A 27,344-nucleotide genomic window follows, 5' to 3' on the forward strand; every position below is an offset into this window, starting at 1 on the left:
AATTAAAATATTTGTGACTCACAAACTTCAACCTCAAGAAGCAAGAGACTTACAAAGTGAGCTGATTCTCATCTGAATATTTAAATCTAAACTTGGCTAATTCAAAAATTTTAAAAGCAGAGTTACTAAATTTTTAGCAGATTTTATAGACTCCAGTGGGACAACTGAAAAGGTTAAGTTCCATTGTTTAAAATAACACACACAACAAACACACACCAACATATACAGACACACACAAGCACATACACATATATATAGCGACACAGAGAAACACCCACACAAACACACAGACAAACACCCAGACACACACAAGCACATATACATACACACAGCGACACAGAGAAGCACCCACACAAACACACAGAGAAACACTCAGACATATACAAACACTCACAAGCACACGCACATACATACAGTGACACAGAGAAACACCCACACAAACAGATGCAAACACACACAGAAACACTCAGACATATACAAACACACACAAGCACACACACATACACACACAAACAAGTACACACATATACACAAACATACACACAGATACAAACACACACAGAAACACACAGACACACACACGTACACACACCAACAAGCTTAAACACAAACACTCTCACACAGACGCATACACAAGCACATACACACACAACGTGGTATTTGTTGGGGCTGAATGTAAATTAAACTTTCCAAAAACAGATCACTATTGGATTTGTTTTTTCATTAGTAACATAACGCATTTCTTTATGAATCCACAAAACCATCTTTGATTGTTACACTCAATGATCCTTAACCAAAGAAAGCCTATTCTTGACAAAATGCATATTGCCATCCTTGTACTGCTGGAACAATAGAATATACATTAAAATAATAATGTTCACAATTTACTGGAAGCAAATTATTGTGGGAAAGGGTGAGTGATGCTTTTTATAAAGGAAAAAGTAAGCACCTTATATAGAAGAGGATATATATATATATATATATATATATATATATATATATATATATGTTCTCTACTCCTCTTAGTTAAACTAATACCATTCAATCTCTGAGACATTTGTCATTTCTCATCTATACATTTTCGTACTTACCACATTTCTGGGCTGAAATTGAAATGCTTAATATTCTAAGGTAACATATCAAGTGAGAATTCATTGAGTATGGAAGAGAAGGAACTCCATGTGACTGATGAGATACCAAAGAAATTAAAGACTGATAAGAAACTTTGACAACTATTAACTCTGCTTTGAAATTTGTGTTTCATGTAGATTTTTTATAATTTCTTTTATTTTTATATTTCAATTTTTTGACATCACCATACAATCTATAATGTTTAAACGTACGACAAACGAAGACCTTAGAACTATTAGTGCTGTGGACAAATGTAATCACCTTGTGTCACTGAAAAATGGTGCCTCAATTGCGTATCAGGGTAAGGACGATTCCTTTGCTCACGGTCACGATTCATCCCAGATTACTGGGCAGTTTCCCTGGACCACTCAGAAACTGCCTTTCGCCTTTTGTTCAACGTTCACAGTACAGCACAGATGTGTTGTTAAGAAACCCTGTTAACATGTGTTAAATTATCTCTTTTTTAGGTCGTACCTTATTTCTGTTCCATGTCTGATGGGAAAAGGAGTGACTTAAGTTTCTTAGGATATTGTGTTGCCAACTTTTAGACATTTACGTTTTGCTTTATAAGAAAACTTAAAGAGCTTGCTGCAGCTGTCCCAGATCTGAGGCCAAAGAATATGCATTTTTCTCAAAGCTCCCTGGTTTCTCTGAATGAATGCCACTGGAAGAGGCATGTGCAGCGTGTTCTACCACGCATCCAGCTTTCCTTTATAAATAGCTTTGCAATCAAAACGGAAGTGCTTTACTTTGCTTAATTTCTGAAATAGGAGTTTCTGCCTCATATTTTGTTATAGTGAATATAGTTTATAAGTTGTAGAAGCAGTTTCATTTTCTATGAATTATTCTATGTTTTGTGTAGAAATTTTAAAATATTATTCTCATGGCTTTTTGTTGGATTATTTAACTGCCATATTTTTCCAAATGCCTCTAATACCTCCAGGGAGAAATTGGCTGAGTTCAAAACGAAGGTCGGATTGAAATGGCTTGCACCTTTTCTAAGCAACGTTTGTAAATATCTATTGAAGGAACTAAAGCTCCCACTAAAATTCACATAATTGGATTAAATTTAGTATTTGCTTTATACCGTAGATAAAATCAAGTATAATAAAACAACAGAAGATTAATCAACGTGTCTTTGTACATTCTTCAATTCTTATTACAGGTGCACATGGCTTTTTAAAATAATGGTTATTGTAGAACTTGCTAGAGTAAAATTTCTGCAACTGGATAAAGTCGAATAAAGCACCTGATAGCAATTTGATCAAAATATGAATGAAATAAGGAACCCAATTTTTCTGATCCTCAAGTTAGTACCTGTTTCCCTTAAGGTGTGGCTCTCTGCTTTCCACTTTTTCTTGAGCTTTTTATAACGGCCTTAAAAGATTGTTGATTGTTCAGTTAGGTAATTTGCTTATTTAAAATTTGGCACAGATGTGACCCCAGGAAAAGGATGTCCTTTGCTTTCCTCCTGGGATGTACTAGAGGCTAAGAAAATTTGGCCTTGCATGTTTCAGAGTGGCTCATACTGAATACAGACTTATTGGTCAACTACCAGACCTGCCTTCAGCTTAATTAGCCTTCTGGACATAGTGTGTTAATCATGGTGGAATAAAAACAGTACTACCACTACTGAAATAATTTCTAAGGCACCATGGTGCTCTCCCAAGAGATTTCTCACCTCTGAAATGATGCTGTTGTTTTATTCCATGGCTTTCTTTGGATTGAAATGTATCCATTAACATTTGTGTGCTTTTCTTTTTCACCCATCCTTCCCCATCTCATGAAAAGCACATCGGGGTAAGTTGACTCACAACGACTGCTGAATGTGTTGGTTTTCAGCACCATCTTTTATTTTGTTTTAGCTTTAGTACTTCTCTTTTTAGTTGTAACACAAACTGCACTGCCTCTGACCTAAAGTGAAATTCACCACGATGGGCACTCATTTATACACAGAAAAAGGGATCATTGGTTCAGAGAAATATTTACATTTGAATTACACTGGCCTTTCAGACACTGTTAGTGCTTACTTCTATGGGATGCATGCAAAGTGACCCTGCAGGCTTTATTCCACTAGCTCTTGAGTCTGGATTCAGGAATTAATGGGAGCTCTGTAAGCTTCAAGTGGAGCTTTCAATATGAGTTTTGTCCCTTTGTACTGCATGTCTGAAAATGAACTTTTCTTGGGCATGTGGTTCACTTCTTCAATGTTATCTTCAGGAAAGAAACTCATTTGTCTGCTTTCAGGACTTACCTAGCTGGAACGGGTTCAGTGTTGTATCTCCTCGGCACAGTGTTCATGATGTCACAGGCAACCCTAGATTTTAGCCACATCTGTGCCTTTTCTGAGTGTTTATTATTCTAATGAGTTTTTTTTAGTGATTCCAAACATATTTCTCAAACAAAAGTTTCATACTTAAAACCCCTTTCTCATGGAATGGAGAAATCACACGAAGACAAAGAACTATAGGCAACTAATGAATGCTGAAAAAAGGAGAAATATCCTTCTGCAGGGAAGAGAACATCGATTGGTTATCCAATACAAACGGTCATCTGGAAATAATGTGTGTTTGTGTTTATGTGTGTGTGTAAATATGTATACGTAAATATACATATATGTATATGGCAAAGTGTGTGTATGTACATGGACTAAGGGTATAACATCATATAGGCTAATGAGCATATAACAGTATATAGACTGAACAGGTTTTATTTATATACTTAGAATATTAAAATATGTTTAGGTATCAGGGCCTGGCTGGGTAGAGAAAGATTCGGGGTTTGTGTAACAATTAAGGAAAAGAAAGCTGTGACATTGCATCTCAAGGTAGAAAGGAGGGCCACAAGGGTCGGAAGAAGGAAAAGGCAGAGGTAAAATGGTAGAATTCTATTTTAACTTTAACAGATTTGATCCAAATTATCATAAAATTTAAAAGAGTGAAAAGAAATTAAAATCCTATTATTAGAAATAAAATTAGGGTCTTCATAAAACAGAGTTTTTAAGTAAAAGTCAGGCAAAACATGCACAACATTTTTAAAGCATTTACATTTATAAATTTACTTCCAGGAAATCTTCAGCGATGAACAGGAAGTGAGTAGAGATTTTTGAAGGACAGTGTCAAATAAACATGGCCTCACTTTTGGAAAGTAGTACAAGGCCCTCCAGTTTTCAAAAGCAGCATCACTAACTGTATTCCATAAGCCCAGTCTGTGTATGTGTTTGCTCCTTTTTAATGGTTTTGAAAGTGATCAAATTTAAAATAAATTGAGGGAGGAAATTATGTAGATCCCAATTCAAGCTCATAAATAAATTCAATTTCTTCCCTGAGACTATTTCCTATATTCCAGAGCATGTAGAATTTTAAAAAAAGGTTTAAATATGGATAAATTCAAAGCTTACTATGAAAGTATTCAATCACCTTACACCCACATACTCCTTCCCATATATATTATTCCTGTATGCTCTACTCTAAAAATCAATCAAAATTGTCAATGTTGAATTTGAAACTTAAATTTACGAAGCTAGCTGTATATTTAAGTAATCAGTGTTCTGAAGCACCTGATTGGATTTTTGGCATATTTCTAGTCAGAATAATTATGCTAATGCGATATGCATTATCAGCATGCAGAGGTCGGTGTCACAGATTAGACGGCACCATACAGTACTCACGTTTGCGTTAGTATGATATCCATAGGCTTGATCTAGAAATACAAATTCCTTCATAGCAGAGTAATAAAGTGCACCCTCACCTCCTATGCAGTTCAGGCTGGCATCAAACTGATAATCTTCCTACTTCTGCCTCCCAAATACTTTGTGTTATACACCTGTGAGTTTATGCTCGCGTATAGTATGCCCACACTTCAGCTGAACGCTGGGAAGATTAATCTCACTCTGTCGTCTGTTGAATTCTCACAGACTTTACAATGAATAACTGTGAACTCTAGGAACACTTCCTACTAAGACTTCATTTGGAAGGCATAGCCTCTGACACGACATTAAGAACTGATCGATTAACTGTCGAATCATTTGGAACTTTTCTCAAGCCACACATCTATTTCTTTTAGTTTTTAACTAAGTATATTCGGTGAGGTTCACTATACCATAAGCTCTCAAGACACGCCTTTCCACTAGGAGATGACAGCAACACAAGTGTACAATCACTGTGCCAGCAAGTTCACCGATTCTGCTTTTGTTCTGTTAGCTATCGCCATCATTCTCTGGCTAATACACAGAAGCTGGTAGGAATGGCAATACAGCTCAGTCTTCCCCGGGTGATAAAAACCACCATGTAGAACAGTAAGGAGAGAAAGATCGCTTAGTTACATAAATTCGTGAGCCACAGGAAAGGAAAGCTGGGATAGTATTTTCATTTTTACCGACAACAGAGAAAATGTAATTACCCTCTTTATTTAGTATTTTAAAACTTTCTGATTTGGGGGCCGGATTGTTGGGGTTTAAACTTTAGCTTTTCTCCTCCAGTGCTCTGATTCTAAGTAGCATCTGTTCCTGTGTTCCTGTGTGTCAATATACATCGTAGTGAGTTACTGTGGAGAGTAAATTAATTTATATATATATATATATATATATAGATAGATAGATAGATAGATAGATAGATAGATAGATAGATTCATTTGTTCATTTGCACTTGAGCTAGAAAAGGCTTCACACATTGTTAATGATGAATGAATGTTGTCTCTTATCCTGTGATGCACAGTGCTTAATTTATCTACACCTAAAACCTTTGTTCTTCCAATTACTGTGGAATGTATGGCAAGAATATAGAGTTACACATTTGTAATGAGACAAAACGCTAGACAAACACCTAACATACTGCATTTTTATAGGACCAAATCAATTCATATCTTTAAAAATTCTAAATTAGTAAAAATTGTAATTAGTAAACACCTAAGGTTTATTCACATTGTGTTGAAACACAAACTAGTGAGTTTTCTTAGGAGGGATCCTGGAATTATAATAGGAAGGATAAAATGTGAGATATAGCTGAAGGATGAATTTGAGTTGTGATTGAATATGGTGTAAAGTAGAAACTAAAAAGCTTCCTGATTCTAAACAGAAAGAATAGTTACTTATTTTGCACCAAAAAAAAAAAGAATCCTGATAATTGAAACAGAGAGAAAAACAGTTGATGGGACTAGAATTGTTCCCCTCTATAAAGCAGAGGTAGCAATTCGTAGTTTTATAAAAGCAGTTTTCAACCCTGGTTCAAAGTTAAGAAGATGGTTTAAGTGTAAATTAATCTAAAACATGGCCTTAATTTCCCACATAGGCTGATCGTGCCACCTTAGGCAATTATCAGTAACAAGAAGCATGGATTGTCTGTTTCCTTTCTGTGAGCCATGTCAGTTTTAACACTCATTCTCACGAAACACTCAGTCCTTTGAGGTTGGCACAACTCAGCTTCACTATACACGGAGGAAATGGAGCTATAACCAGAAAGAGAGATGCATACGGATATCCAGACAAAAGCTAGAGGCATAAGAATCAAGCCCTGACAATCACTCACGCATTCTATTAAAAGATTTTTTTCTTCCATGGCACTAGAAGAATCAAGCCTAGGGGGAGAAAGGCCAATTGTAGGCTGAGATAAAAGCATGGTGCAGTGAAAACCAAACCAGAGGGAGATGCAGCACAGATCATGGAGGGAAGATTGGCAGGCGTTGAATGGAAGGTAAAAGTGATGGGCAAGTTAGAGACAGAGCAGTAATCACACCACGTATAAATGGTCACTCCACACAGTGATGGGCCTAAAACAGTCCCTGGACAATAGTCTGAAAATAAAGGCTCTTTTCAATAACAGCAAAGGCTGGTCCACAGTGACCATAATATGGACAGCATATTTTACAGCATGCATTATCCCCCACCCCCCATGGTCTATGACTTCCTGAGGAAATAGTGAATTTCATTTTTCGGACACAGAAATACAAACACTAATCATGCAGGTTTTTCCATTTGACATAATGCTCCCAAAGACAGCTTTTTTCCAAAGAAATTTATTAACAGATAATTTTTTTCAGAGTCAAAAATTATGGTAGTGTTGTTTCATTTACGGGATAACCAAAGTAAATACGTTATCACAGGGTCAGACAATCTGTCCATCCGTCTGTCTGTTTAACTCTCTACCGATTTGTGTATCTATCTTCTAATATAAAAAACGAGATCGTGAACAAATTCTTCCTTTTGGAACCAAGTGTCTAAACACATCTAGTCCGAAAGTTCTTAGATGTTCTTAAAATTTAGGTATGGTAGGTGAAAATATAAATAAATATGATAATTAAATATTTTATCTAAGAGCTTTCTCTGCTCGTTGTCATGCTATAGCTAACTTAAATTTCATCCGTTTAAAAAACTTTAGGCATAGTTACTGAACTACCGTGTACTTTAATAAGAGGGGATGTGAAGGCCGATGAGGCTTAGGTCATGTCTTGGCTATCAGCACCTAATGAGACAAGACTTATTCATCCACAGTGGATCTTTTCCACATACGGAGAGCAGCCATATTCACAGAATGAGGAAGGTTGAGATAAAAGAACTGGTAAAGGCTATTCTTAAAGGACTAGAAGGCACAAAGGCAGAAGAAGGAAAAGCAAAGAATGGTGATATCATGTTAGGACACTGCAGAAATAGAATTTAGCACTGGATCCGACATTACTAGGGAAACAGGATTCAGTCATTAGTGAAGTTATTACAGGAACTTGAGCTCAGTGCTAATGCAATAAATGTTTCTGCTTAAAGAGTTTGATCTGATAGCGAGTTATAAAATGACTTGCATCAGGAAAGGAAGAAAACACTGAGACAGGAACTGATATGCTTAAATGTATTACATTATATGGCCTTATAAGTATTTCTATAACTTACACTGAGTTTATCTATAACCGTCTGTAAGCACAAACTTAAACTACAACTATGTATAGAGCAATTAAGTAGCCAGAGCACATACAGCAGATAAGAAGAAAATCTGAGAGGCATTTGGTCATCTGGTTAAATTTGACTGAATATATTGCATATGCTTGAGTCCCTGTCCTGACAGCCTCTCGCCATTTGTACTGTCAAGCTCCACAGTTGAATAGTTGTTCTTTATTTGAGAACTGCTATAGCTATTTAACTGCATGACTCTCATTTCTGGCCTGTTTCAAGTTTATTATACTGTCGGTAGTCAGCATGACCTTATAATGTACACACCATGCTAGATCTGCCCTGGGCACTCATCATCTGATAGCTTCGGCTAGCACTCAGAATCATCTGATATAGCACCCCTCATGCCTGTGATTTCAATGTCCTCTGGACTCTCCAGTTCATAGGCCTCACCCCATTTCTCAAGATAGTCCAGCCTTGATTGTCCTTCTCACTCCAACATTTAATTCCACTCCTTTCACTCGAAGTTCATTTTGTTTATTCTCCTTGAAATTCTACTTGGTTTTTGAGAGCATGAATTTTCATCTCACTTGAAAACACTATTAATGGTCAAATTATGTCACTTAGAAGGGAACTTCCCCAGAGATGAGAGGCAAGGCAATGACCTCTGACGTGATTACTTGGCCATACACACAATTGCCCCAGATTATTTTTGTTTATCACTATTTGTAAGAAAAGGTCTATGTAGCCCAGGGTGAGCTGGAACCCATTCATTAATTAGCCCAGGCATGCCTCAAACTCCTGCTCAGGTGTCAAAATGCTAAGAACACAAGAATGGGCTCTCGTGTTTGGTTTGCTTATTTATAAAAATCTCATTATATTAATGTTTGTTTCTCACTGAAGTCTATGATCTTTGAAATAAGGGATTCATTTAACTCTATTCTGCATGCCTTACACAGGTTATAGCAAACCGCAGTATATAAACATCAGATGATTGACTGCCTAGCAGTATGTCATACCAAACCCCAACTCCAAAGCACACAGAGAAGGCAAAAACAATTTATCAACCACTCAAATCAATAAAATGTAAAGTAGGGAAGACTATTATTGAATACTGTGACACCTATAAAAAGAAATGCATATGTATATGTGTATGCATATGTGTATGTATATGTATTTATCATATATGATGCCATGGGGTCCATGATCGCCAGTATTAAAAAAAATGAAGTGAATTGAAATAACAAAATAAAAAAAGAAATGAGGATGGGGTGGAGGGGAGGAAAAGAAAGATGAAAAGGTAAATAGGGAAATGGAAGAAAGGGAAAGGAGAGTGCAGGCTTATTGTTCACCATCTTAAAGAACAAGATAAGGAAACTTTATGACACGAGGCGGGGAAGCACGTTTGTTCTTCAGGACAGCGGAGGTATAGCTCAAAAATGTCAGAAAAGAGTCTAGAATCCCCTTGATATCTGCCCAAATTGTCCACAACTGTCATAGCTGGAGTGATTTAAAGAGAGGGCACTGATGTTTCAATTTGGATATAGTCCCTTACCAGCCACAAACTAAACAATTAAATATATGTTGTTGGCCATTGTTTAGTCTAGATGAGGAATTAGAAATCCTGAGTAGGAAGAGTCCTGGTTTTAAGTATGTTTCACAGGTAATCTTGATTTTTATTTTTCTTTAGAATTATCCTTTCATTTTCATTATTTGTGTGGACAAGAGGCTATATACACTCAGGTACAGGTGTCTACAGTGGCCAGAGGTGTCAGATTCTCAGGAACCCGAGATAGAAAGCTTTTTGGTCCACTTGACATTGTTGTTGGGAACTAAACTCAGGTGTTTGGAAAAAGCAGATGTGGTCTGGATAGAGGCTCCATCTTCCTAGACCCAGCTCTTGATCTTTTTACTAGAAAACTTAACATGTGTTCATTTCTAGGATGTCCACTCTTTATTGCTGCTTAAAGATAAGACTCAGACTGCATAGGCTTCCTTCTGCCTCTGTATTTGATGACATGCAAATTACACAACCTGGCTTGCTCACCACAGTTTGGGCCTTATTAACATGTCACAGGCCATTACAGAAATCATTCACTAGTGGCAAGAGTCCCAGGCCCTAAAAGGATACAAGTACATTCCTTACTACAGATGAGAACCCTGTTCTTAAAATTGCAGAATGCCTTGGAAGTTTTATGCATTCAAAACAAGTTCCTGGTGTATTTGTCCACTGTTTTTTGTTGGTTTGTTTGTTTTGTTTTGTTTTGTTTTTTATTGTTTTTTGAGTTTTTACACAGATAAAGACAAGTTTGTGCTCATCAGCTCCCTGGAAAGAAAGATCAGTCAATGTCCTTGAAAGTCTATTTTAAATCAGGGAACTAAGATTCACACTCATACCTACAATGACATGCACAGGACCTTGGGGAAGGTTGATGAAACAGTAAATTCTCTGGATAGGAAAGGAAAATGGAAATGATTTCTTAGCCCGAAGTAGGAAGGTAGTGGTGTGCAAAGTGAACTATTTCTGGATGAAATGGTCCTGAACTCATTCTGTAACTGACGCTTGCTCTTTGAAAGGCCGAATTCCAGTTGTGGGGAGAAAGCACTCTGGAATATGTAACTCTCAGGGCCAGTCAAACACTATCAACGTTGTTTCCCTCCACTGTGCTTGGGTTTTGTTCCATTTTAGTTCTGGAAATCCACATGAAAGCCTTGTACATGCAAGACGAGCGTTCCACTACTGAATTACAATCTGAGCCTCTGATTTCTTGAGACAAGCTCATTATGTAATCAGGGGGAAGGCAGGGGGAATCATAAATATATGATCTTTCTATTTCTAACTCTCAAACGCTTTTCTTTTTACACTTTTCTTTTGGAAAGCGGGCATACACAATATTATACCTTCCAAATCAATTCAGTTTTTGCCACAGACAAACAGATTTGTCTGTTTTCATGATTCCTCAGGCATTCACTAGTTTTCAGGCACTGAAAAGAAACTTCTCGTAAACTCACTCATCCTCCATGTCCTCAGTGATTACCGTTAGTATTTTTCGGCAGGTCATCATATTTACCACTGCTCATGTAAAGCCCCCAGCATTGATTTTTCTCACAAGTCACCATGTTCAAATGATTAAAGATAACTGATACAACCCTCGTGTTAAGGTTAAGGTAATCTGGCATTACTCTCCCATTGTGTAAGTCAAGGTAAAAACCAAGTCAGTCACTTTTATAGTCTTGATTCATGAGATTAAAGTGATTGGTTTCTGCCATAGCAACTGGATATGTTGGGCAGAATTTGGCACCTTTGTCTCATTCTTTGAGTTATCCTACTAAAGATTTGTTATGAAAGTTGAGTTTTAAGTGAAAGCAAGAATGGTACTAGGGACCAGACTGCTCTGTACATTTCAACACAATCCTGTCATATTTTCTATTCATAAAGAGATTAGAATTTCTCAGCACATGGGAAGCATCATAACTAGAGTTTTATCAGTGACCTCAAACCAGATCAAAGTCTTGAACTCAACTAGAGCCACTACTATTCTGAGAGAAAAGAAATAGTCACGGGATATAAGACACAATAGTACTTGTACTCTTTAGACATAAAATCCAAACGTGGTCCATGTACTGAAAAAAAAATCAAGATCCACATAAACAAAATTAAAACACTATGAAACACAATTATCCAAAGACTCACTAAAATAGTAATGGTGTCTAGCATTCAGTTCAGTGTTTACAGGCATTAATAAGCAAAAATATTAGAGTCAAGATGTGCGTCCACGAGTTTTAGCAGCTGTCTGTGCATTATATGCATTTGGATGCTTCGGTGCATTTGCTGTGTCTCACAAGGATTCTCTTGGAATCCACATCCCTATTTCTACTTACCTCACTGAGCACAAGTCTCAGCTTGTAGCATGTACACAACACAGGACAGTTGATACTTCAACCCGCTTCTATAAATATATCTGTCACAGTGAGACTAACTTGTTGGAAACAGATTTACAGCAGGGTGTCACTGGGAAGCCCAAGGGAATTGGGTGATGGGATCGAAAGCTACATTTAAGACTGTTTGTGCTTTCCACTGTAGATTTAGAGTGTCTATATCCCCAAACACATTTCCAGCTGAAGAATAGTTTCTATGCAGAACTTGCCTTTGCTGTCTCCTTAGCTCAAACAGCAGTTAACGCATTTGTCTTTTAAGTTACTAATACTGGAGCTCCAGTGGCGCAATCGGTTAGTGTGTGGTACTTAAGTTACTAATATCTTCCACCTTTTCTTTATCCCTTACTAAACCTCCATGCATTGTTTTTTAAAATGTCTATTGAAAAGCACAATATGGGGGTTGGGGATTTAGCTCAGTGGTAGAGCGCTTGCCTAGCAAGCGCAAGGCCCTGAGTTCGGTCCCCAGCTCCGAAAAAAAGAAAAAAAAAAACCAAAAAGCACAATATATCTTGTACCTAAAGTCATTCTTTCACATATTTTTAATATATGAATCTTTAGTCTAAATAACTGTTAGTAATTGGAAATAGACACATGCATTTGAAGGGAAGTTTGTACATGATGTCCATGATATATCTGTTAATATGAAAGACATTTATTAAAAATAAAACAATTATTATACCACAGTTTTATTTTTTTCATACCCAATATGTATTTGGAGGTACAGAGAATATACACCTCACTATATTCCAAGATGGATATAATAGTTTGAGATTACATACAAATAGATTCCAGTATTTCAGTTGTAAATTATCTTAAGCTGATTTTCAACATGGATGTCAATCCTATCCTTAGAGGGCAATGAATTTATGTATATGTAAAGGTTGTAGTTATTAGAAAGAAGCATTTACTTTCACTAATGTATTAGCCTTTCATTTGTAAAGAATGGGTATTATGAATTAAAATCTCTGGTAAATTATACACTTCATATTGCTTCCTAGTGAAGGGAATCAATTTATATTGGCATAGTCCTCAAGTGTGGCCTGGGTTTTCAGCTGTCCTTTGAGAAATCAAGAGATCAGAAAGTGGGTAAGCGAATAACTGCAGAAGCAAGTATAGAAGCTTGGGGGCTCTCCAACCTTTCACCACAATTCACTCATTTAGAAGACTTAAACTGTAGACCATGTATGGCAAGGGTTGTTTTACAATCATTTATTTTTGCCTTATCTGCTATGTACCCCAAGTCCAGAGCTCCTCACTTTCTTTTTGACTTGGCATCACCTTCACTTCTATTCACTTTTCTCTTACTATATATTATTTAAAAAAATGTGTAGTATTTAAATATGGATCAGCAAATGTTGAGGTGGAGGTCTTCATGTAGGCAAAGAGTCCAATTCATTAGCTTCTGTTCATAACTTCAAAATGATTGAGAGAAGGAACTAACTTCTAACACAGAATGCTGTCTCTGAAGTCATGTTTAAAGTAAACACCATTCAAACTGATTAAAACTATCATGGATGGTGTGTCTCAACATACAAGCCTTGCCTCCACCACTAAGAGAGTAAGTAATGGAGAAGGACAGATCCAAGTGTCAAATCTTAGAATGCATGATTACATATGAATATGTGACCTGTACTCTTACTAAAATGAAATTATATTGGCTGATAATACTCTTTAGCTCAGTTTATTAACAGTGTTCAACTCTTTGTGAATCGATGATGGATAAATTTACTTTTAAATACTAATGTTTCACTCAGTGAAATCATAAGGGAATTTCTATATGATTCAAAGCAAGAAGGAATTAAGACATTCTGCATCCCCCTCATGAAACACTTGCAAGGGGGGCTTACTGTGGTTTAAAAACAACTGCAGGCATCTTTTACATATTTCCTAACTATTGATCTTTGCTGTACCCCAGGCATGAACTTCTTGAAGAAGCTCGTAGAAAAGGATTACCCTTTGCCCAGTGGGACGGACCTACTGTGGTTGCGTGGCTGGAGGTAAGCAAAACCTAAGTCAATCAATGGTAATCTGGTTGCTTAGAGACAGGTAAAGACTTGTTTCTGAAACCACAACTTCAGTATCTTACAATTTCCCACAAAGGAAACACATGTGTATCTCTCAAACATGTCAGCATTGAGATGGGACTGATTTTGTGTGTGTTAGAGCAAAAAAAGGTATGCAATGGTTTAAAGAGAAGTGTACCCACATTCTGTTCTCGCTATGGGTACTAGCATAAGAGAAGCAATAATTATTGACATATATGTTGGAAGTTTTGAAGAAGTATCAGCACCTCTCATCAGTAAGAAATAAAAACACTTCTTTTCACACTGACTAAATCTGACAAACTGTCTAGTATGCTCTTATAGTGTAATTTATATTTTTTAAGTGGCTGTATAAGTTGGCACTTCTGCCAGCAATGGAAAAGTGTCCCCCTTGCTCCACATCCTCACCAGCTTGCACTGACTTTGCACAACACACATCTTAATGTTGTTCTTTTTTTCCTCTTTTATTGGATATTTATTTCTAAAATGGCTATATATTGGCTAAGTTTGGACATCTATGAATAGGCAGAAGACTATGTATCACCCTTTGTCTAAATCACTTGAGCACTCAGGTTACTTTATGATTAATAAATAGATTAATTAAGTAGTTACATTCAGTTTGATATCACATTTCATGTTTCCTCTATAATACAATGTTATAGATAATATATCAGTATTTGGCCAGGGTGGAGGGCAGCATTCTGACAGGGAGGAAAAGGCATATTGTAACCCAGGTTGGCTCTGTGTAGCACACCAGTACTATGGCTTGACATTTGGATTCAGTTCTCCAGTTATAGCCCCTAGTATACCTGATGTCAAAGGAAACCATTGAGGTTTGTCCTGCCTTCAACAAATAGCACACATTGAAACAATCTGGAGTTATAAAATAACTTATTGCTATTATTATGTTAAATTCAGAGCTAAGTAAATAGCCAGTGAAAGAAAACTAAAGCTAACTTTGCTTCAAGTTCTCTTAGAAAAGTAGATATAAAAATATGCTTTTTAGGTTTTCTTTTTCCTTGGACCGACTGAAATAAATGCTTGTTTTACTTCTGTTATATTCATTAAAAGAAATGAATTATTACTGAAGTTACTACCAGACAGTTTAAGAAATCACACCTCAACAAAGGTATTTCTTGTGCAGATGCTATTCCAATAAAATGAGCTACATTTTGACAGAGAGTTGGTTGCTATTTTAGTGAGGGATGAGCAAATCCTTCAGAAAAAATAAAACAGATTTACTGACACCGAGGTGCTAAGAAATGACAGCCAGTGGAGAGAGAGCTAATTAAACCTGTCCTGGGTGCAGAAATTGCCCAGACGCATTTCCTAATGTGATTCAAATCACATAGGGAATAAGCAAGGAGAACAGGCATACAGAACACTTGGGTGCTTACCCTTGTCCTTGTGTGCACAGTCTATAAAGAATGTCGACTGGGAGGGAGTCTACTGCTTTCCACATAAATTATCTGATTCCAAACTCCATAATGCTTCATCATAGACGACACTTGTAAAAACGAGTAGGCAGTCTTGTGAAATATTAACCAGAGTGGAAATTCAAGCATTTTAGAAGAAGGCTAGAAAATCATTAGGGAACAGGGAAGGCATATGATACCAAATTATCTTGAAGAATTTGAGTTTACGGAGCAAGAAAGATGGTTGATCATCTGTCACCTCTAGTGTCCTTGTCAATATAAGGCTAATCCCAATGTGCCCCCCTTCTGGAACAGCATGGATTATACAATTCCTATATTACATTTTATATCCTCTGATTTTAGCCACAATTCATGCCACAGTGATTCAGGTTTGGGATTCTGTTCATTGTCTCTTTCCCATTATAGACTAATTATTTTGTAGGGTACACCAAAAGAAAGAATGTCTGTATTAGTTATCTATTCTGGCATAATAAACTATCCTCAGACGTAGATATTATTTCACTATTTTTATGGGTCAGATGTAAGTATTTGAGTAGAAAATTTGGTTTGGCCAAAGTTTATGCTTTGGTCAAAATCACAAGGCTAGAAATAGTGGACCCTGTCTTAATCCACGACAGACAAACTGTCTGTGCACTCAAAATTAAAAAAAAAGAATTAAAATGTAACCATTAACAACCATTCAAGTCACGTACCAGGTGAAATTTATAGATAACTGTTCGTTTCATTATTTGTAGGAAAAATTTGATGCCCATTCAATTTAGCACTAAAACCATAATGTTTCCATTTCAAATGAATTCCTACTGAACTGTTGTTTGAAACATATATTCATTGTCTTTATGTTTCTATCTCTCTAATCAAAAATAATAAAATTTAGCTCATGGAGTTTTAGACAGCAAATAAATTTACATATCCAAGATAACCTTGAATACCTGAAGGATTCAAAAAACACTAGAAAATGTATTAGTTTTCCGGTTGGTGTGAAAAAATAAGCATCAAAAACAACTAAAGGAAGGAAGGGCTTATTTCTGCCCAGCTTTTGATGGTGCAAGTAGCTTATGGAATTGAAGGCAGGCGACTAGAAGGGACATGGTATAAAGAAAGGTAGGACTGTGAGTCAGGTGGTCCAATGCACCATCAGTGAAGAAGCAGAAAAAGACAATACTGATGTTCAACTTGCCTTCTGGTTTTTATTCATTCTCGAATTTCCACCAGTGGGTTTCTACCCACATTCAGCATTGTTTTTCTTGCTCAATTTTCCCTTTCTGGAAATTTCATCACTGACATGCCCAGAGGTGTGTTTCACAGGTGATTCTGACACCCAATTAAGTTGTAACGGAGACTCAACCATCACAAATAAACACTACGGTTATTTTAAACCCTGTCTTCTTCTTCTTTTTTTTTTTTTCAATACGACAGCTCTGGCTGGGAATGCCTGCTTGGTATGTGGCAGCATGCAGAGCCAACGTGAAAAGTGGTGCCATCATGTCGGCTTTATCAGACACTGAAATCCAAAGGGAGATTGGAATCAGCAACCCTCTGCACCGCTTAAAGCTCAGACTAGCCATCCAGGAGATGGTTTCCCTCACAAGCCCTTCAGCTCCTCCGACATCGCGAACTGTGAGTCAATGTGCGCCCCCTCCTTCCCCTGATGCTGACCACTCATCAGCCTAAACCCAAAAAGCATTGAGTGTCAGGGTGAATTATTATGAAGAGATGCGACTAGCTCCTCATTAACCTCGCTGCTACTTTTAATCTGTTTTCAATTGAAGAGTTCTGATTCGTATCAGACTTGAAAGCTGCAACCAAGACAGATTTTGGTGCGAGCATGTAGATGATTGCTCAGTTTTCCTCCCTAGCCAAAAGACCCCAAAGCTTGCTGTTTCTTCGAATCTTCTTCTTTTATAACCCAGCATCTTCTTGGGCTTATCCCAGAGCAACACAGGTTTCTGAAGATGCATTGCTGGTAGGAAATTTTAAAACAATCGTATATACTTTGTTTTATGAATACAAATTGGATTCCTCTTCCTGAAGATGTGCCTCCCACTTATAAAACCCTCTTATAATTATATCCATAACATAGCCTTGAAAAAGGATATTACTAAAAAACAGGCAACCATAACGATGATAAATACAGTCTTCCAGGAATAATCTCAAATGATGTTTTATTCCACTAGTGAGTAACTTTTTGCCAATAAATGTATAATCTCTAGTGTGAACTAGATTTCACCAGCCCATATCTTAAACAATATAAGAACATGCGGGAGAGTAAAATAAAATCAGTGGAGAAAAGTGGTATTACTTTATTGCAGCTTTCAGACACAGAACTGACTTCAATGCCTTTTTAAGATGGCCTTATGTAATCCCAAAGAATCTGATGCAAGTTTACATCATCATATGATAATATTTACACCACCTTTCCCGCATCCCTATGATACTAGATTCTAAAGCCAGAAAGTCATGCTAAGACTTCAAAGAGCTGTACACTTCTTGTGTAAATACTTCACAATAAAATAAGTTACTTCAGAACAGTGTAAGAGATAGACACATGATTTCTACTTATGGTATTATTTTGAATAGATAAGAATGTACTCTGCTAATTCATTCCAGATAAAAATGATTTAGAATACACTTCTAGTAATATCAGAGGTCATTAAAAGTTATTATTGTAAGTCCAATTCAGATCTGAAGACTTTCCTGAGTATTTATATTTGAGAAAAAGAAGCATTGCAACTGGTTTAGAGAGTGGTCATTTCCCACAGTATGTAAATACAATAAAGAAACATTTTATAAATTTAAATCCTGCAAAAATTAGAACCTTCAAACTTCCAACTTCCAGTTTTAAAATGAGATAAACTATTCCATTTCCTTCAGTTGCAAAAGCAAATCCCTTTCTTACTGGAAAACATTTTTGTTTGTTTTGTTTCCAGTGGTTATCCCCCTCTGGGTCTGCCCTCTGACAGCTCCCACTCCCATTCCTCCTACCCTGTTTCCAAGAGAGTGTCCCCACGTTAATTCATTTAATAATCCCTTATATATAAAATGTGTCCATGTACATATATTGTTGCATAAAATGTGTTTACGTTCGTAGCAATAATTATAAATTAGGAACTTTCCTAACACCTTATTTTTTTTTTTTATTAACTTGAGTATTTCTTATATACATTTCGAGTGTTATTCCCTTTCCCGGTTTCCGGGCAAACATCCCCCTCCCCCCTCCCCTTCCTTATGGGTGTTCCCCTCCCAACCCTCCCCCCATTGCCGCCCTCCCCCCATAGACTAGTTCACTGTGGGTTCAGTCTTAGCAGGACCCAGGGCTTCCCCTTCCACTGGTGCTCTTACTAGGATATTCATTGCTACCTATGGGGTCAGAGTCCAGGGTCAGTCCATGTATAGTCTTTAGGTAGTGGCTTAGTCCCTGGAAGCTCTGGTTGCTTGGCATTGTTGTACTTTTGGGGTCTCGAGCCCCTTCAAGCTCTTCCAGTTCTTTCTCTGATTCCTTCAATAGGGGACCTATTCTCAGTTCAGTGGTTTGCTGCTGGCATTCGCCTCTATATTTGCTGTATTCTGGCTGTGTCTCTCAGGAGCGATCTACATCCGGCTCCTGTCGGTCTGCACTTCTTTGCTTCATCCATCTTGTCTAATTGGGTGGCTGTATATGTATGGGCCACATGTGGGGCAGGCTCTGAATGGGTGTTCCTTCAGTCTCTGTTTTAATCTTTGCCTCTCCCTTCCCTGCCAAGGGTATTCTTTTTCCTCATTTAAAGAAGGAGTGAAGCATTCACATTTTGATCATCCGTCTTGAGTTTCGTTTGTTCTAGGGATCTAGGGTAATTCAAGCATTTGGGCTAATAGCCACTTATCAATGAGTGCATACCATGTATGTCTTTCTGTGATTGGGTTAGCTCACTCAGGATGATATTTTCCAGTTCCAACCATTTGCCTACGAATTTCATAAACTCGTTGTTTTTGATAGCTGAGTAATATTCCATTGTGTAGATGTACCACATTTTCTGTATCCATTCCTCTGTTGAAGGGCATCTGGGTTCTTTCCAGCTTCTGGCTATTATAAATAAGGCTGCGATGAACATAGTGGAGCACGTGTCTCTTTTATATGTTGAGGCATCTTTTGGGTATATGCCCAAGAGAGGTATAGCTGGATCATCAGGCAGTTCAATGTCCAATTTTCTGAGGAACCTCCAGACTGATTTCCAGAATGGTTTTTCCAGTCTGCAATCCCACCAACAATGGAGGAGTGTTCCTCTTTCTCCGCATCCTCGCCAGCATCTGCTGTCATCTGAGTTTTTGATCTTAGCCAATCGCACTGGTGTGAGGTGAAATCTCAGGGTTGTTTTGATTTGCATTTCCCTTATGACTAAAGATGTTGAACATTTCTTTAGGTGTTTCTCAGCCATTCGGCATTCCTCAGCTGTGAATTCTTTGTTTAGCTCTGAACCCCATTTTTTAATAGGGTTATTTGTTTCCCTGCGGTCTAACTTCTTGAGTTCTTTGTATATTTTGGAAATAAGGCCTCTATCTGTTGTAGGATTGGTAAAGATCTTTTCCCAATCTGTTGGTTGCCGTTTTGTCCTAACCACAGTGTCCTTTGCCTTACAGAAGCTTTGCAGTTTTATGAGATCCCATTTGTCGATTCTTGATCTTAGAGCATAAGCCATTGGTGTTTTGTTCAGGAAATTTTTTCCAGTGCCCATGTGTTCCAGATGCTTCCCTAGTTTTTCTTCTATTAGTTTGAGTGTGTCTGGTTTGATGTGGAGGTCCTTGATCCACTTGGACTTAAGCTTTGTACAGGGTGATAAGGATGGATCGATCTGCATTCTTCTACATGTTGCCCTCCAGTTGAACCAGCACCATTTGCTGAAAATACTATCTTTTTTCCATTGGATGGTTTTGGCTCCTTTGTCAAAAATCAAGTGACCATAGGTGTGTGGGTTCATTTCTGGGTCTTCAATTCTATTCCATTGGTCTATCTGTCTGTCTCTGTACCAATACCATGCAGTTTTTATCACTATTGCTCTGTAATACTGCTTGAGTTCAGGGATAGTGATTCCCCCTGAAGTCCTTTTATTGTTGAGGATAGCTTTAGCTATCCTGGGTTTTTTGTTATTCCAGATGAATTTGCAAATTGTTCTGTCTAACTCTTTGAAGAATTGGGTTGGTATTTTGATGGGGATTGCATTGAATCTGTAGATTGCTTTTGGTAAAATGGCCATTTTTACCATATTAATCCTGCCAATCCATGAGCATGGGAGATCTTTCCATCTTCTGAGGTCTTCTTCAATTTCTTTCCTCAGTGTCTTGAAGTTCTTATTGTACAGATCTTTTACTTGCTTGGTTAAAGTCACACCGAGGTACTTTATATTATTTGGGTCTATTATGAAGGGTGTCGTTTCCCTAATTTCTTTCTCGGCTTGTTTCTCTTTTGTATAGAGGAAGGCAACTGATTTATTTGAGTTAATTTTATACCCAGCCACTTTGCTGAAGTTGTTTATCAGCTTTAGTAGTTCTCTGGTGGAACTTTTGGGATCACTTAAATATACTATCATGTCATCTGCAAATAGTGATATTTTGACCTCTTCTTTTCCGATCTGTATCCCTTTGATCTCCTTTTGTTGTCTGATTGCTCTGGCTAGAACTTCAAGAACTATATTGAATAAGTAGGGAGAGAGTGGGCAGCCTTGTCTAGTCCCTGATTTTAGTGGGATTGCTTCAAGTTTCTCTCCATTTAGTTTAATGTTAGCAACTGGTTTGCTGTATATGGCTTTTACTATGTTTAGGTATGGGCCTTGAATTCCTATTCTTTCCAGGAGTTTTATCATGAAGGGGTGTTGAATTTTGTCAAATGCTTTCTCCGCATCTAATGAAATGATCATGTGGTTCTGTTCTTTCAGTTTGTTTATATAATGGATCACGTTGATGGTTTTCCGTATATTAAACCATCCCTGCATGCCTGGGATGAAGCCTACTTGATCATGGTGGATGATTGTTTTGATGTGCTCTTGAATTCGGTTTGCCAGAATTTTATTGAGTATTTTTGCGTCGATATTCATAAGGGAAATTGGTCTGAAGTTCTCTTTCTTTGTTGTGTCTTTGTGTGGTTTAGGTATAAGAGTAATTGTGGCTTTGTAGAAGGAATTCGGTAGGGCTCCATCTGTTTCAATTTTGTGGAATAGTTTGGATAATATTGGTATGAGGTCTTCTATGAAGGTTTGATAGAATTCTGCACTAAACCCGTCTGGACCTGGGCTCTTTTTGGTTGGGAGACCTTTAATGACTGCTTCTATTTCCTTAGGAGTTATGGGGTTGTTTAACTGGTTTATCTGTTCCTGATTTAACCTCGATACCTGGTATCTGTCTAGGAAATTGTCCATTTCCTGAAGATTTTCAAATTTTGTTGAATATAGGTTTTTATAGTAAGATCTGATGATTTTTTGAATTTCCTCCGAATCTGTAGTTATGTCTCCCTTTTCATTTCTGATTTTGTTAATTTGGACACACTCTCTGTGTCCTCTCGTTAGTCTGGCTAAGGGTTTATCTATCTTGTTGATTTTCTCAAAGAACCAACTTTTGGTTCTGTTGATTCTTTCTATGGTCCTTTTTGTTTCTACTTGGTTGATTTCAGCTCTGAGTTTGATTATTTCCTGCCTTCTACTCCTCCTGGGTGTATTTGCTTCTTTTTGTTCTAGAGCTTTTAGGTGTGCTGTCAAGCTGCTGACATATGCTCTTTCCTGTTTCTTTCTGCAGGCACTCAGCGCTATGAGTTTTCCTCTTAGCACAGCTTTCATTGTGTCCCATAAGTTTGAGTATGTTGTATCTTCATTTTCATTAAATTCTAAAAAGTTTTTAATTTCTTTCTTTATTTCTTCCTTGACCAGGTTATCATTGAGTAGAGCATTGTTCAATTTCCACGTATATGTGGGCATTCTTCCCTTATTGTTATTGAAGACCAGTTTTAGGCCGTGGTGGTCCGATAGCACGCATGGGATTATTTCTATCTTTCTGTACCTGTTGAGGCCCGTTTTTTGACCAATTATATGGTCAATTTTGGAGAAAGTACCATGAGGAGCTGAGAAGAAGGTATATCCTTTTGCTTTAGGATAGAATGTTCTATAAATATCCGTTAAGTCCATTTGGCTCATGACTTCTCTTAGTCTGTCTACATCACTGTTTAATTTCTGTTTCCATGATCTGTCCATTGATGAGAGTGGGGTGTTGAAATCTCCCACTATTATTGTGTGAGGTGCAATGTGTGTTTTGAGCTTTAGTAAGGTTTCTTTTACATATGTAGGTGCCCTTGTATTTGGGGCATAGATATTTAGGATTGAGAGTTCATCTTGGTTGATTTTTCCTTTGATGAATATGAAGTGTCCTTCCTTATCTTTTTTGATGACTTTTAGTTGGAAATTGATTTTATTTGATATTAGAATGGCTACTCCAGCTTGCTTCTTCTGACCATTTGCTTGGAAAGTTGTTTTCCAGCCTTTCACTCTGAGGTAGTGTCTGTCTTTGTCTCTGAGGTGTGTTTCCTGTAGGCAGCAGAATGCAGGGTCCTCGTTGCGTATCCAGTTTGTTAATCTATGTCTTTTTATTGGGGAGTTGAGGCCATTGACACCTTAATCATCAAATGGTGTTGCCGTTCCTCCCGCCTTAGCCACTGATTATATTCTTGCTTATATTGAAACCTTTTCAATTTCTAGTAAACTTAATGGCTTAGTAGGTTTTTCAAGCAGTTGTCTGAGCTTTTTAGAATGTTTTCATGTTCGAACTGAATTGAAGCGGTGGCTGCCTTCGTGCTAATGCATTAAAGTCTTCCATCAAACTGCTTGGGTGCACCAGGTAGTGCACTGATGCAAAATGCACAATGCAAGTAAAGCTGTGCCTCTTTCAAATGTAATCTGCTACATTTACTTCTGCCCTCATGTTCCATCTCCAGACAACCATTTACCCAGTTATAGTTCAAGTGTCACTGGCTTCACAAAACAAACCTTCCCTATATAATTCTATTCAAAACTATAATGGGGGCAGAGGAGGAAGTAATCCATATCGTTGAGTCATGGGTTTGTTTGAATGAAAAGTGGATAAGACGGAAGAATGGTGAAAGATGGTTCCTAGGGTAGACCGGGTCTTGCACACATATGTGCATGTACCACCATGGTCATCTGCATCCCCACACACATACACAACTTTAAGAGAGTTCCAGAAGATTCCCATTGTAAATTTTAGGTTACTTTACTTGGTAATTCCCTTGCAGAGGGAACAGTACTTCAAAATGATCTAGATATTAACAAATTTTACTTTGAGCAAGATATATTGTAGAAATATTCTGATGTCTAGCTAGTTGAGTCATTTTGACAGCCAGAGAACTAATTATGTCTCCTGATTAACTTTCATGAGTTATTCTTTAAGTTAATGTAGTGTTTATTTTTCTGTCATAGCTCTTTCCAGGGTGATTTAATTAAGTAGTGACCAGAATTCTTAACATCCTTTAGAAAATGTCCTCCCATGTCTCAATAATACTCTGTAAATATTCTGCCCCATCTTCATTTAAAGAGGAAAGCAAGACAAGGGAAACATAGTTTAAGGAGGTACTCAGAATTAGGTGTCAAATTTGTATTTTCATAACTTTGAAAATTAGTACTTCCTTAAGTTTAGCCTTATAAGATAAAGAAGTAAAGAGTAAAGAAAGTGGATTTGTTGACTAATTTAGTTGCTGGATGTGGGCTTGATTATTAAATAAGCCTTTAAATCATAGCTATTCTGGAATAGCAGTACATGTATTTAATCTCAGCTCTTAGCAGAGTTTGAGGTCAGCCTAGAATACCTAATGAGTTCCAGGCCAATAAAAGAATACAGAATAAGGGGTTGGGGATTTAGCTCAGTGGTAGAGCGCTTGCCTAGGAAGCGCAAGGCCCTGGGTTCGGTCCCCAGCTCCGAAAAAAAAAAAAGAAAAAAAAAGAATACAGAATAAGATACTGTAAACAAACAACAAACAAAAAAATTAAAACCAAACAACAAAAACCCCAAACGTCAACTTCCATTTACCTGAAAGGTCTGTATAGAAGATAAACTTTGGGTTACTTCACAATATGATAAGGCAAGAAATGTTCTTCAAGCTCAAGTATCATGGGCTGAAAAAAATGGTTCAATGTGTAGGTGTGCTTACTGGATAGCAGTGAGTTCATGGATTATGATGCAAGCAATCAGACAGCAAGCCAGGCATCTTGTACATGTTTGTAAACTCCTCCAGTAGAGGGGACAGAGAGCAAAGAACCACTGGAACTTACTGGCTCCCATTACTGCCAAGATGGCTCAAGTCTCATGTTCAGGAAAAGAGCATGCCCACCCCAACAGGAAAGAACAGGAAGGGACAAAGAAAGATTTCCAGCACTTTCTTCTGAACTTCGCAGATGCAGACAGGGGCTCTCACCTTCAGACACTGAAAGCACATGCATATACCACACCCACTGATAGTCTTATCTCTTACACATGCCCAAAAATTAAAAATCAATAAAAGCTCATTTTAAGAAGAAACCTTCCCATGAAATACAACTTCTGAACATGCTCCTCCTGGAAGTATGGCCATCACATGTTCACAAATTGTCCTGGAATTATGCTCATTTTGTAAGTACAGAGAAAAATACATCTCTAGTTTCTAGAATCGTATCAATCCCAGAATGCTTTGCATGCTGACCAGTGCAGAATTTCAGAAAACCTTCTGCTCCATTAAGACATAAAACTGATGAAGGTCCTTGTGGAAAAGTGAGATCGTCACTATGTGGAATCATAATCAATAGAGAAGCTGCACCTTTCAGCATGAATGAGACTTCCCTTGACATGAGTAGCTCTTATATTCTAAATGTGTTCATAAGTGGGTAATTTTAGTTTATAGGAAAAATTGGCTTGGTATAATTCTGAAGCTGTTAAGTAGGGTAATTTTGTGCATTTATATGACATCTAGCCTCCATAAATTTTCTGATTTATTAGAATTATGAATTTCTACTATATAAATCTTTGTTATAGAAATATGTTTGCACATGTCATTATATAGAATATAGACATATGAATAATATGTATGATTCACTGATATATAATTTTGTGAGATTTCTCTTACATAAAATAATGCGTATTATTTTACTTTCTAAATCATTATTTAAAATTATATCAAAATTGTCTTTATATACATAGAGAAATTTAAACATTGTATTAGGTAAATTCTAGAAAGTTCCAGAAGTAACATGATATTTGGGCATTGCCTTTGCTGCTTCTTTGAAAACAAGGAACTAGAAAGTTTCATGACTTGGAGAACTTTGCATCTAGCGAATGCTAGAAAAATTATTGTGAAGTTTGAAGTGATGCAGTTTCCAACAAAAGGAACCTTAAATAATATCATGATTCCTGTGTTAATAAATAGATTTTAGATTCAAATTACTGATTATATGGTATCTAGAGAGCTAATATCAAAAGATTATTTTGCTAGAAAAGAAAGGAGAGGTTTCGTAAAAGAATAGTTCATTGTAGAAAAATATTGCAATCTATTCTGCTTCCTGTGGTAGTATGTCTGGACAAAGCTCTTACATTGCATGCACAAGAAAAACATAGTATAACGGCATCTTTGTTACCTTCCTACTCCTGAAAAAAGCAAGTTAGAGAAGGAAGAATTTACTTTGTCTTACAATTTCCGAGAGACACAGTCCATCATGGTGGGGAAGACACAACAGCAGGCAGGGTAAACGTGGTGGTAGGAACCAAAAGCAAAGCAGCTGTGTCTGCAGTCAGGAAGCACATGTACACAGATATCTATAAAGCCTCAAGTCCTGGCCACAGTGACTCAGTTATCCACTGAGGCCCTACTTCCTAAAGGCTCTACAACCTTCCTTATTATCATCACCATTTAGAAACTGAGTTTGCAAACACTTGAGCCCATGGAAGACACTTCACATTCAAACCACAGTAGATGGTACTGAGATACAGCTGAAGACTAAGGAAATGAATGCTTTGGGATTTGGGTATTGGTGAGACTGAGAAATGCCTTTTACTAAATGAAGAGTGTCTGGGAATAATGTTTTAATTCTTTTTTTCTCCAAGAAGGCAAGGAAGGATACACTTACTGAATTTAAAAACAAAACAAAACAAAACACTCGGTAAGGCTGATGTTGTTTTTCAAGCAGTCTGTGAGGTTTATAGCTTCTCTGTGACAGTCCATTTACCACTCCCAAGGATGTTAATGAATAAAAATATGTGAATGAAATTCTCTTGATAAACATCTGGTATACTGGGTCATCATGTTAGAAGACAAAGTTGCTCATTTTACAAAATTGAACTTGATGGTCACATTTACCATGGCAATTTTAGATTCAGAGTTGAAGAATTATTACAAAATTTATATCATAGCATATCTCTATACAATTAGTCCATTGAATAAAAATAAAGGGGGCTTTCAGCTGGCCGCTCACGGTGCATGTGTAGATCAGAATCAATGTGCTGTGTGGAATGCTGTTAACTGACAAAGGTGTCTCTTTCTCTCTATCCCGGTGCTTCCCCTCCATGGATGACATTGTTTCCTTTGGGCTCCTCATTAGCCTTCAGGCAATGTCTGGGTGACCCATGAAGAAATGGAAAACCTCGCAGCTCCAGCAAAAACGGTTAGTCTTCAAAGCTACCTTGAACCTGAACTAAGTAATTGAGAGAGAGAGAGAGAGAGAGAGAGAGAGAGAGAGAGAGAGAGAGAGAGAGAGAGATTTCTTCACTATAAACCAAAAATTGGGATGTGTTTATATAAACATAAGGATAACTGATGCTTTGTTTATATATTAATTTTAGTATGATTGTTTGACAATTTAAAAAGAAACAGTGCCAGATTGCTATTGCTCTATATCCTAAAAGTCCATGTGCTGTAATATGTAAACA

General features: G+C 37.2%; 1 protein-coding gene across 42 annotated transcripts in view; it reads left to right on the plus strand.

Moving 5' to 3' along the window:
• The window catches only part of Ppfia2 (PPFI scaffold protein A2), a 474,268-nt gene that overhangs the window by 422,984 nt on the left and 23,940 nt on the right, over positions 1-27,344 (plus strand). For all 42 annotated transcript variants that reach the window (XM_087557891.1, XM_087557895.1, XM_087557873.1 and 39 more), the window contains 3 exon segments: positions 13,860-13,941; positions 16,839-17,039; positions 27,017-27,079. In XM_087557891.1, coding sequence (XP_087414017.1) covers positions 13,860-13,941; positions 16,839-17,039; positions 27,017-27,079 — 346 coding nt within the window.

The sequence above is a fragment of the Rattus norvegicus genome, chromosome 7 (genome assembly GCF_021556685.1).
Source record: "Rattus norvegicus strain SHRSP/BbbUtx chromosome 7, alternate assembly SHRSP_T2T, whole genome shotgun sequence".
Classification (NCBI taxonomy): domain Eukaryota; kingdom Metazoa; phylum Chordata; class Mammalia; order Rodentia; family Muridae; genus Rattus; species Rattus norvegicus.